This window comes from Lycium barbarum, chromosome 1 (assembly GCF_019175385.1).
Source record: "Lycium barbarum isolate Lr01 chromosome 1, ASM1917538v2, whole genome shotgun sequence".
Classification (NCBI taxonomy): domain Eukaryota; kingdom Viridiplantae; phylum Streptophyta; class Magnoliopsida; order Solanales; family Solanaceae; genus Lycium; species Lycium barbarum.
In genome coordinates this window covers 159,785,273-159,798,086 of record NC_083337.1, presented here as the reverse complement: position 1 = coordinate 159,798,086, position 12,814 = coordinate 159,785,273, and the positions used below count along the sequence as shown (strand labels likewise).

Sequence of the window (12,814 nt, the reverse complement as noted above, 5' to 3'; positions counted from 1 at the left end):
TAAGCATCATTCCATCAACAAGAAAATATAAAAACTGCTAAATCAAAAACTTGAAGTATTCATTTCATCTCCTGATAAGATTATCACTGACAGAACACATAATTAATCATGAGTCGATAACAGAACTCCTGAACTACATTCAATATAACAAAAATATCTGAAGTGTAACAGAACAGAAGAGAAAGATCAAATTCTGCTTCACAGGCAATCTAGAAAAGAGAGGTTCCTTTTCCTTTCTTGTCCCCACCAATCTCAAAATGCTTGCACCTCTGCACAACACCAAGCACAGTGAATATTTTTTTATAATAATGAATAATGCAACTGCAGAGTAAAAATCTATCAGTTAACCGACCTTGATTGGGTGCTGCGACACGTGTTTGCAACCTTGGCATTGCAATCTCAAGACAATCTTCTTGGTGGTCTTTGCCTGGTTTCGAATGGTGATAAAGAAAGACAATGCAAATCAATGATGAGAAAACTAGCCTTGAAAGTCAAAAACCAATGCCACATACTTAATCATAGGCAATCTCCTTACTTCTCTCCCTCTTTCGCGTTTTATTCAATAACAAATATTCCATATTTCTACAAAAATAAATTAAGCCAACCACCATCCAAAGTTCATCGATTATTGGATTGAGACGATCCAGAGCCTGTTTGGCTTGGCTGGACTGATGCAACTCTTAAGCACTACATGTTGAACAACCACCTTTAAGGAAAAACATTATTATGTGTCTAACACGATTGACACTAGTTGTGTGAGGCTTCTTTTTGTCTCACAAAAAAGTGGACCAAGTGTAAAAAGAAGTCTCACACAACTAGTGTCAGTTGTGTGATGCAGATAATAACTTTTTCCCTTTTAAATGTTGAAGCTGGTTTATTTATGAACAAGCAGTTGCGTGTTTGGATAGAAGTGCTATAACTGAATATAAGCAATTAATACATTTGGCAAAAATGCTGATAAAATCTTCTTTTGATAAGCTAACTTAATGTCTTTAGAGCTGTTAACACTAAAAGTGAGCTGATTCTTTCAATGAGAGTAGATTTAAGATTATTAGTGTAGTAAAGGTTATTGTGGAATTATAAGAAAATATGATGGATAACAAAGTAAAATTCTGGGTCAAACCCCAAAAACATTTAAGCCAAAAACTATAAGTGGTTGACTCGTTTTGACTTAGAAGCAGTTTGATCTTTATCAAAGACCGAAATAAGCCAAGAATTACATAGAAGCTAGCTTGACAAGCTTGTAAAGACTTGCCAAACAACTTTGTATCCTGGTGTTTGGTAAACATCAAAAGTGGCTTTAAGTCAAGTGCTTTGAAGCCAAAACTTATGATTTTTTAGCTTAAAGCTATTTTGGTTTGACCAAGCATTTTACTCTATTATCTTTCACATTTTTTATAACCCCCTAAATACCCTTTGATGCCCTTTTCTTGCTCTCTAACGACTCCCAATATGCGATCATCTTTAGCAAAATACACTTTTCTTAGATTCCGTGCAACAGCCAATTATTTTGTGGGATAACCTTATTTGATGTCCTGGATCAACAAACCTTGCTTTATGTATTAGCATTCCGCTATATCTTTAGCTTCTTTTTCTGGACATTCTAATATGCATATTTTGTATCATCAATAAGTTTCTTGGTTTTTCTTTAGTCCCTTCCCAACTACAAATTGTCACTAAATCAGAACCTACAACTCCGGAAAAGCTTATGTTCTTTTTCTTATTATTTCTAGGTCATTTCAGGCATCTATGCAAACTCCTTTTTTTAAGAGGATGATGCACGTCCACAGAACTCTGGAAAAGCTAATGTTCTTTTTCTTAATATTTAAAGGTCATTTCAAGCATCTATGCAAACTCCTTTTCTTTAACAGGATGATGTATACAGTTGCTGTGAGATTCTTATTTATTGTGTTTGAGTTCTTTTTTTTTTCAATAAGGATTCTTATTTATTGTGTTTGAGTTCTTTAATTTTGGTATAATTAGTCATGTATGGTTAAATTGATACTCAATATTGCATAATCCTTTTCTTATGTACTTTGGAATTTCATAAATTTGCAGGGGTTTACTATTGTTGGATCAACAATATTTTATGTAAACTGTTCAAATTTTAGCAAATTTAGTAATATGTAGTTATGCTACTTTCAATTAAGAATATCCAAATCTTTATTGAATTTCTTAGAAGCAACATCCTCTCAAATGAATATCATATTTCTTAAAGTTAATAAGAGTGGTATTCTATAAACTTATATTTATTAGAAAAACCTTATCCAATCAGTTTAGTTCTTAAAGTAAATTCAGACATCCTATATTAATTAGTATCTGAATCGATTTAGAACTAAAAAACTTGCAATGATCACCTTTATTTTAGTTCTTAACAAATTTAAAGGCATTTAAGTTACTTTAACCAAAAAAAGTTCTTGTCCAAACACATCAAAAGCTTAGTTTCAGCTTTCCCCAAACAGGTAACTGCTTATTCATAGAATTAGCTACAGCACTTAAAAAATGTCTTTCAACTCTTTCATCATAAAGCCTACTTTTATTAAACTCTATCAAATGCCAATGCAAGTAGAAATTATAGAAAACTTCTAATGAGAAAACTAAGAGCCTGTTTGGATCGGCTTATGCCTATAAGCTGCAAACAGCTTATAAGCTAAAAAAAATAAGTTGGGGTAGTCTAACTTATTTTTTTTTGGCTTATAAGCTGTTTTAGATAAGATAAGTCAAATGGGCCCAATTATTTTTTTGAGCTTATTTTAAGCACAAAATGACTTTAAGCTGGCCAGCCAAACACTCAAAAAAGCTGAAAACAACTTATAAGCCAATCCAAACGGGCTCTAAGTTATTGATTATTGGATTGAGATCAGCCAAAATGGATCTTATAGATAGTGACTACATATATAGGCAGCCAATACGGACTAGGTTGAAGGGAATGGTTCTCACCTTTTTATGGAAGACGGGTTTTGTTTGTCCACCATAACCAGACTGCTTGCGATCATAACGACGCTTTCCCTGAGCAGCTAAGCTATCTTTCCCCTTCTTGTATTGTGTGACCTTATGCAAGGTGTGCTTCTTGCAGTCCTTGGACTTGCAGTAGGTCTTCTTTGTCTTAGGAACGTTCACCTTCAAGAGTTAAACATTCAAAAGCCAAAACTCAGTTAATCCAACAATAATAACACATCAAATCATTACTAAACACGATGAAACATATACATAATTAAACTAGCAGCACGCTTCTATAAAGAGTACAATATTTTTAATAAACCACTTAATGCTAAGCATGATCCAGAAAAAAAAAAATCAAAATACATTGCAGGAATAGTATTCTAGATTCATATTTTACGAGAAAAATAAAACAACATTATTGGATATGAAAAGATATACTCTGCCGGTCCCAATTTATGTGGCGCAATTGAAATTTTGAGATTCAAACTTTTACATTTTGACCGAGAATTCGGACATAAAAGCTCAAGTTTTTTTAAAAATAAAATTCATATATATCTGGAAAGTACGTAAAAAATAATATAAATCACAACGATTAACAACTTAAAACATTTAAAAGACATATAAACAAAATCCAGTCAAGGAAAAACTTAGTTGACTCTCGAAATTCAAAAGGTGTCACATAAATTGGGACGGAGGAAGTTACAATAACACCGTTAACCCAACAATAAAACATCATAACATTACAATATGCAATGAAACATATACATAATTAAATGCTACATAAGTTCTGCTCATTTTTATTTTTCAGCTTCTATAAATGCTACTCCAAGTTTTTGAATATGTCTCACATAATCCTAAGCAGGCTCGAGAAAAAATTAAAATCCATTTAGGAATAGTACATCAGACACAAGGTATTGTAAATTCGTATTTTAGGAGAAAAATGTAACAAGTATATTACCATTGTCGCCGTTGAATAATAACCCTGAGATGTGTGAAGAGACTGTTTTGTATTGCAGCTTAGGGTTTAGTAAGAACGCTGGGCTATTACTGGACTTGGGCCAGAAAAGGGTAATTTGCACGATTGGCCTTATTTGGAGGTGGTCTTTAATTTTTATCCCTCCCCTAAAATATCCCGAGATTCTGGGTTCGAACACCGGTTTAGTCAAAAGAATAAAAAAAAATTGCAACGCAGAATTTTGTAGCAAAATTAGGCCTGTTTGGCCAAAAGTTAGGCCTTAACGCAAATTCTAGCAGAGTTAAAAAAAAAATTGTCTTGCAAAACTTCGCAAGTAAGGCAAACTTTTGCTTTAAGGCAGAATTTTCGCAAAATGTTATCTTGCAATTTTTTTTTAACTGGGCGGGGGTTTGAACCCGGAACCTTGGATATTTTCAGTCATTTTTTCAAGTAAATGGCAAAAATTAAAGACCAAAAATTAGATACCGGCGCCTGTGAAGTTTGTCGTGCGAAAAAATGGCCAAAAAGATATGTTCCTGGGCCATTTTTTTGCGCGGATTGCCCTTCTTTTGGGGTGGTCTTTAAATTTTGCCCATCATATTTGTGGTCTTTAAATTATGCCCCTCATATTGCTGGTTTTTAATTTTTGCCCTTCGCATTGCAACTTTGAGCGTTCACGCAAAAATCATGAGGTTCTGAGTTCGAACCCCCGCTCAAGCATAAATTAAAAAAAAAAATTGCAAGGCAAGGTTTGGGTCGCGTGTATGCCGGACCCGACACACTTTTGTTAAGGAATTACCAAATTTATGTCGGACCCGGCATACTTATGCCTTATGGGCAGACTTGGCATAAGTATGCCGGGTCTGGCATAACTTTGGTAATTCCTTCACAAGCGTATGCCGGTGGGGGCATAGCGAAATTTAAACTCTGCCTTGCGAATTTTTTTAAAAATTTTGACTGTCGGGGGTTCGAACTTGGAACCCATGGTTTTTAACCGAAGGGCAAAATTTAAAGATTTCAAATATAAGGGGCAAAATTTAAAGACCACCCCAAAAGAAGGGCAATTCTGCGAATTGCCCTTCCTGGGCCACGCCTAACTGCCGGGGGATCATTTGCACTTTTGTCCCTATTTTGTGAAGTTATTTAATAGTTGGCCCTCAAGACAAGTAACTTTTCGCGGAGCATGAGTTTATGTTTTTGCATCATAATATTCACAAGTTATGTCGGACCCTTAAAGAATTTATACCCCGCTAGGAATAAGTTCGATTTTGAAAGGTAAAAATTAAAGACCAACCCATTTGAAGGACAAACCACGCAATTTCTTCACTGTCGAGTCAGAATTATTTCTTCGGCTCTTAACACATTTGGCTGCTCGGTTGAAATAATAACAACCGCCGGGTATGTTGTTGTTGTTGCCTAGCCAAGTATATATTGATTGTGTTTTAAATATGTATATTATATACAAAAACAAGTAGAGTTTTCGTTTATTATTTTGATATACAACTACACAATGTGAAAATCCCTTTTTTTAATGTAGATTCAGTTCGGGCTTTATTTGATGGATACAATAATTTTTGGGAAAATGACCTAATAATACTACTTAAGACTCTATATTACAAAACATAAGGATACTTTTCCTTATTTACAAAACATACCAATAAAATTACAAAGTATACCAGATTTTAGTTTGATGGGATCCCACGATTTTAGGCTTTTTTTTAAGGAAAAGAATCTGATTTTAAATGTGAGCTTAATTTTAGAATAGTTACCAATCAACTTCTTCTACTTTTTTAAAAGATTTCTCTTTCTCTCCCTCTCCCTCTATGCAGACACCATTTCCAGAACTAAAATTCATATTCTCTCTTAGAATACATTTTCAAACCAATATCACAAAGTATTTTTTTATTACTGACCTGTGTATTAATTGTATATAAAAATTGGTTTGTATCGTTTTGAGATATGTGTGATCATTGTGGGTTTGGAATCTTTATATATTATGTAAACTGTAGTTTTCAAAAATGTTGAAAACTAATATATGTATGAAATGTTTATGAAATTTGCTATATATCATTTAGATATATACGGTACAATGTGTATGAAATGCGAATAAATTCGATATGAATTCGTATATGAAATGTGTATGGAATCTGGTTTGTTTCAATTAGAAAACTTATTATACATATTTACTTTCTCATAATCTATACATACTTTGATTAGATTTTATACAATTTATATGTACTTTATCATAATCAAAATATACATACAACTTTTTCACATATTTCATACATAAAAATTATGAAGAATTTATACACTTATACATATTGCATACAAAAATTTATACATATTTATTTTCTGGTATATGAACTTTGTATGGAATTTGGTTTGTATCAATGAAAAATTTATTATACATACTTTGATTATATTTTATACAATTTAAATGTACTTTATCATAATCAAAATACACATACGATTTTTATACATGTTTCATATATAAAAATTATAACGAATTTATACAGTTATACATATTGCATACAAAAATTATACATATATGTTTTCTGGTGTATGAACTTTGTGGATAAAAATTACAGATTAGAATTGACTTTTTGAGTAAAAGTTGGAGAAAATTAGAGAACAATATCTCTTATTTTGAATGGGGAGAGAAAAGTGGATAAAATAAGGAAAATAGTTTATTTAATGTGTTTAATTTACTTCTTTTTAATTTACCTGATTCGTATAGATTTTGTAACAAATCTATTAATATATTTTGTAAACTGAAACGTATCGTCACGTTCTTTAAATATACCCACTTACTATGTACATATATGTTTTTTGCCCATAATTTTTAAGAAACGAAGTGTAAGTATTATTATTGATTTGCAAATGTTTTCTTGATGGAATGTTTTGAATGTACTCAAAAACATATAAGATGCATTATTTCTGTTGATATCCTTGCTCACTGGAATGGAACATTTAGAAACTATTTACGAACGTTTTGGATCACTTCACTCATTAGCTTAATGGTTTAAATTAGACGTTCACACTTTTTACGTGGTATAGAAAAACATATGATAAGTTCATGTTAATGTTACACTACTAATTCCGCATTAAAATCCAAGTGTAAAAATATTATAATGTTAGCCTTAAGATTTTAAGTTAGATATTCGATTTCTTTGACAAAATTTGTTAGATAATGACCTGTCTCATTCTTATACTCGTTAGTTAGTAATAAAGTTCAAAATGTAAAACACAAAATACAAAAAAGTGCTAATTTATAAAATATCTCAAACTGCATATATAAAAGTGCATTTAAAAAGTTTGCGCGTGAGAATATAGTGGGTATGTTGTTGTTGTTGTTGGGTGGATGATCAACTAAGGTGGTAGATATTTCTTTTCCAGTGTTGCCACTTCTGCTTGGTTAGCATGAATGTATTTTTAGTGTTATTTGGAGTGTACAATAACAAAGTTGGTTCCATGGTCTACTGGTCAGGACATTGGACTCTGAAACCAGTAACCCGAGTTCAAGTCTCGGTGGAACCTTACTTATTTTTGATTTTCTTTTTCCCTCACAAAGCAGTAAAAAAAAAAAAAAAAAAAAAAGGATACGCATATGTACACAAATACAGGCAGATATAATCATATAACCTACCACTTTAGATGCAAGGTCTAACCCAAGAAATACATAACGTACTAGACAAAGTGTATCACTACATAAAATTGGTACAACTAGCATAAAACAAAAGGAAATCAAACAATACTCAACATATAACTGTACTTTTTTTTTTCATACTTAATTTCCAACTAGACGCATGTTTTCTTGACGAGAAAAAACACGTATAAATGTATCTATATTTTTCTTGATCAGGAATATACTTATTTAAGTGTTGTAAAACACTACATATATCTATGGATTAACTCTCGAAATCATCTCCATCAAATCAATCTCCTTATTGACTTCACCTTGCATCAATGTAGGCATTTCATAACAAGGCATAATCTCCATTCCCATGCATTTCTCATAATTCTGATCCATAATGGAAGGACCAACATGAGGAATATCTTCAAAAAATTTATCATCCAATGCAAATTCTGGAGCTTCACTCATGAAATCATAATCACCAATATTATTGCCTTGGCAAAATTCAATGGCTTCTGTCTTAGGTGATACCTTCATGACTTTGGCACTAGAATTTGTGTCATTGATTTGAGAATTTTTTTTGCTGCTTCCTTTTTCCAAGTTCAAACTTTTGATATAATTCTGGAGGAGAGAACTAGGCCTTGGCCATTTGGTACGGCATTTTCTTCTTGAAAATTGCCTTCTTTTTGTTGCATTCCAATGGTTCTTAATTGAATTTTCAGTTCTTCCAGGAAGTCTTTTTGCAATTTCTGCCCATTTATTTCCCACTTCACCATGAGCTTCGATTAAGATCCTGTCTTCCTCCTCCGTCCACAAATCCTTCTGGACAACACAAATGTAGAAAAAATGTTAAGTTCTATGCACGGACGGTCTACACAATTAGGTTATTTGTAAGGTAACTACGTGTAAAAAATATTTATACAATAAGGTTATTTGTAAAGTAATTAAATATAAATTAGTCCTCATAATAAACATTAGTAATTGTAAATAACCTGCTATCTAAGTAAACCAAAGTGATAGTCTGAAAAAGCTTTGCCCTTCTCCGTGGGCTGATTTATTTAGATGTCTGTTTTTAGACACCATTTAGATTTTGTCCATATTTTTAGAAGGTATGCAAATACTACTCTTGAAAAATATCCTCCCGGAAACGTTAGACTCTAGATTAAACGACAATGATAGTGTGAAAAAATATTTATACTTGTCCGTGGGTTGATTTATGCAAGTGTCCCTTTTTTAGATCATCATTTAAATTTTGTCCATATTTTTCAATATTGTGCAAATATAGCTCTTTGAAAAATATTCTTTCGGAGAGCATTAGACTCTGATAGAATATTTGCATATATATATATATATATCCTCAAAGCTTACGGACCAAATCCTTATAGACAACACAAATATAGAAACAATTGAAATTTTATGCATCCACGATCGGCACAATCAGGTCATTTGTAAGGTAATTACATGCAGAGAATATTTGCACAACCAAATCACATCAGTATATAGTTATTATAATTAATCTTTATAGTAAACATTAGTGATCGCTAACCTAATAAAAATGGTAACTAATCTACTGTATAGGTTAAACTATTGATAGTGTGAGTTTTTTTTTTATACTTGGTGGATTGTTTATGCAAATCCTCCTTTTTAAATCACCATTTAGATTTGTCCATATTTTTATAAGTTGTGCAAACAAGGGCGATTTTAGGCCCTATTTTTGGAGCACGTGAACACGTGGTCTCGCCGTAAAATTAGGTATTTTATGTATATATTTTCTAAAATTAGTATAATACTACCTACTGGAACACATGCTATAAAAGACCAAATGACGCACTTGGTTGAAAGTTGAGTTATTTACCTAGAGGACTAGGGATCAATTCCCGCTTAATATATTTTTTCTTTTTTTTAGTTCTGAACCCCTGCTTGAGAAATCCTAGATTAACCTCTGTGTGCAAATATAACTCTTGAAAAGTATCCTTTCGGAGAATGTCAGATTCTAGTCTAATGTTTGCTCATGTATACATCTCAAACCTTACAAACAAAATATTATACTATTGTCTAAGATTTGTAATAATTAGCTTAAAAAGTTTTAGATCATCCTCTAATCTTTTTTATAAGATTTTCAGTTTGCTCAAAAGAGATATTTAAATCGTGGTTTAAAAAATTCACAAGTAATATAAAAGAAAAAGAGTCATTTACTAAATAATGATTTCAACGAGCGAAAATTTCCGTGTATATATTACTTGAATCAATAGAGAAGTTGTTAACAAAATTCACCACATGAACATAAATAGAAAGAACAATCACAAAGAAAGAAAAAGAACCTTTACAAGGGATGTGATTAACTTGCATTTAACAAAAAGATGATACAATATTAAGGGAAGATCCTAAACAGAAGCAAGATTAATAATTTAATAGTATTTGCAAAGAAAGAAATAAGAAAAAAAGAACATACTTACTTTTATATCAGGTCTGAGATGGTTGTGCCACCTCTCCCTACATTGCTTGCCTATCCTCCCTTTGAGCATTTGAGCTATTTGAGACCATTTTCTAATTCCAAATTTCTCTACCAAATGGATCAAAAGCCTGCACATATAAGCTATTTAGTACTATTTTATAAGAATATCAAGTTTTTTAATAGAAATTAACCCGAGCCATTTATTTAAGGGAAAAAAAAAGAGACGTAAAAATCTAGGTACTGTCTCTGATAAAGGCTTAGTGAAATAGGCATGTGGTTAACTCGGTGCTTTCACATTTGTTTTCCATTATCGAGAAAAAATAACAAAGATAGAATACAAGCCTGTTTTATAGCTAGAGTATTTAATCGTTGTTGTTTCAAAGTCAATCTAGTTATCCACTCGATGAAAACACTTAGAATTGAAAAAAGTTGATCAATTTCAAGAAATCATATATAAATAAAGATGTTATAACATAATTAACCAATTAGAAGTATGTCCAATGAGATAGTCATATAACTCAACACACGATATGGTTAATTACCTGTCTTCTTCAATTGTCCATTGTCCTTTAGCGGATTTAGACTTCCTCCTCCCTCTACCACCTAGATTTCTACTCACCTTCTTAATATTAGTCTTTCCTCCACCAATTTCTAATTTGCAAGAACCATTATGATCACCAGTGACACATGAACTTTGATCATCAGGCACAACAAAGTTCAAAGGTTTCACAAATTCATCACCATCAGCATCATGAAAATTATTCTTCATGTCTTTGCTGCTACCACTCTCTCCATTTTCCTGATCAAATGGATTAAGCTCAGAACTAAAGTTAAAATCCCCTAACGAAGAAAAATTGTCCTCAATATTGGAAAATGGATCAAATGGGTCATAATAACCATTGGTTTCAATCATAACATTTTCAGGGTTGTTGAAGGTATTGTAAGAAAAATTAAGATCAAGGTGCTGAAAATCTTGAAGATAATCTTTAGAGTGTATGCAAAAATCATCATCTATTTCTGGTTTCAACATGTTGTTGGACATAAAAAATGGCTGAATTGAAATGTTTTGGTTGTTACTTGGATCAAGTTCCATTGGAAGGAAATTAGATTGAGGCAAATGGAGGAATTAGAGGGGAAAATATGGAGCTATCTAGCTATACATCTCATTCCCTCATCTTTAATTTAATTACCTTCTCTCTTTGTTATCTTTATGGTAGTAGTAAAGGAGTGAGATTTAATGCAATGTGAAATGTGAATGTATCTGGACCTTTTGGAGTTTAATCTATATACTATGATATTATTAAAAAAAAAAGGAATTTTAATTAAGATTTTAGTTATTTCTATGTAAATATATGTTTATGTGTAACAGTAATCAAATTATGTAAATATTTTTATGATGTCAATGCATATATAGGAACTCTATTAACTATTAGGTCATTTATAAGGTAATTGCAGATTCGCGGGTAAATTAAAATAATAAATTAGTATCTGAAAAAAAAATGATATATGACCTGCTAACAGACAAAATTGTGTTAGCAGTGTAGAAAATAATAGTTAAAATATATAAGTTATATCCGACCTTTTGTATCATATCTCTAATGGTAAATGTTCCAAAAGACCAGACTTGTTTTGGTTAGGACTTAAGCAAAGTACTTACCAAATTGAGGTAATTTTACATAATGATTGGATTTCCAAGTTAGATATCTCTTTTTGTTGAATTTTACAGATTGACTAATAAAATCTGATTTCTCTGTGATTCTTTACTTTTTTTTTTTTTTGGCCAAATTTTCCTCATCTTTTCTTGAGTATGTATCATTAAGTAAGTATACTATCTTTCCCATGGGTGGATATACATAGAAGAAAAGACAATTTTATATGTATCTAATATTAGATCCAAACTTAATTGTCACAAAGAATTAGTAGCTGCTATGAGTTTCCAGATCGGTATAAAATATTTTATTCATCTTTTCTTTCTTTTTTCTTTTCCATCCATAAGAGTTTACTATTTGCTTAATTGACATAGTAAATGTACCATTAAATATTTGTTTCAATTGCTAAACTCACACAATACGAAATTTATCGTTCTTAGATTAACATTTTGACTTAATTTAAATTGCTTTGCACAAAGATTACGGAAGAATAAGTCAATGCCATTTCTTCAATTAAAGCAGTAGTCAATAGTAGCAATTCCTTGTTAAATTTTAGTTTAAATGAATGTAATAAAAGGTTATTGCCATTTAATAAAATTTTGACTCTGCATTATAAAGTTTCTTTGCGAATTCTCCTATAGCCATATTTTCAAAATCACAATTTTTATTAACAACATACCTAGTGTAATCCCACAAGTAGGGTCTGGAGAGAGTAAGATGTACGCAAACCTTATCTTTATCTTTATGAGATAGAAAGGTTGTTCTCAATAGAACCTCGGCTCAAAAGAAAATCACATTTTTTATCATTCTTCAATTTTAGTTTTGGCCCTTTGCATTAGTTAAAAATGACCAGGTGTTTTTATCCTAAAGGGAGTGACATGATAAGGTTTCAAAAATGGAACTTTGTTTAGCAAAATATTTATGTAGTGATATGTGAGAATTTATGTTGAAAACCAACTTTAATTTTTGGAAAGGATAACTTACCATTTGTAAACAAAAACATGTTCGTGTTGTAGTTCAGTATTATATTCTAGTCTTTAATTGTCATAAAGATTTTTTACCATTATAGTTCACTCATAAATTCTTTGACCATGTAAATTGGACAACTAAAATGTTCGTCTTAGTACCTTTGCAAAAACTTTTTGCACAAAAGTATTCTACATGAGACAGGTGCCTCA

General features: G+C 31.4%; 2 protein-coding genes and 1 non-coding gene across 4 annotated transcripts; 1 reads left to right on the top strand and 2 right to left on the bottom strand.

Moving 5' to 3' along the window:
* Positions 1–38: 38 nt before the first annotated feature.
* LOC132601429 (large ribosomal subunit protein eL42) lies at positions 39–4,043 on the bottom strand. Of its 2 annotated transcripts, none has more exons than XM_060314512.1 (4): positions 3,902–4,043; positions 2,941–3,120; positions 353–427; positions 39–269 (listed from the first exon to the last, which is right to left on the bottom strand). In XM_060314512.1, the coding sequence occupies exons 1-4, from the start codon at positions 3,902–3,904 to the stop codon at positions 210–212; spliced, it is 318 nt and encodes a 105-aa protein (XP_060170495.1). In that variant the 5' UTR covers positions 3,905–4,043; the 3' UTR covers positions 39–209. The 2 variants fall into 2 exon arrangements, with proteins under 2 accessions (XP_060170495.1, XP_060170492.1); XM_060314509.1 differs by lacking the exon at positions 3,902–4,043 and adding an exon at positions 3,709–3,753.
* A 3,320-nt stretch (positions 4,044–7,363) lies between these two features.
* Positions 7,364–7,435, top strand: TRNAQ-CUG (transfer RNA glutamine (anticodon CUG)). Its single transcript has one exon. It is a non-coding gene; the product is annotated as a tRNA-Gln (tRNA).
* LOC132625852 (transcription factor MYB98-like) lies at positions 7,390–11,136 on the bottom strand. The gene is made up of 3 exons (XM_060340447.1): positions 10,530–11,136; positions 9,989–10,115; positions 7,390–8,354 (listed from the first exon to the last, which is right to left on the bottom strand). Exons 1-3 carry the CDS (start codon positions 11,078–11,080, stop codon positions 7,800–7,802), a joined length of 1,233 nt encoding a protein of 410 aa, XP_060196430.1. The 5' UTR covers positions 11,081–11,136; the 3' UTR covers positions 7,390–7,799.
* Between the last annotated feature and the right edge of the window lie 1,678 nt (positions 11,137–12,814).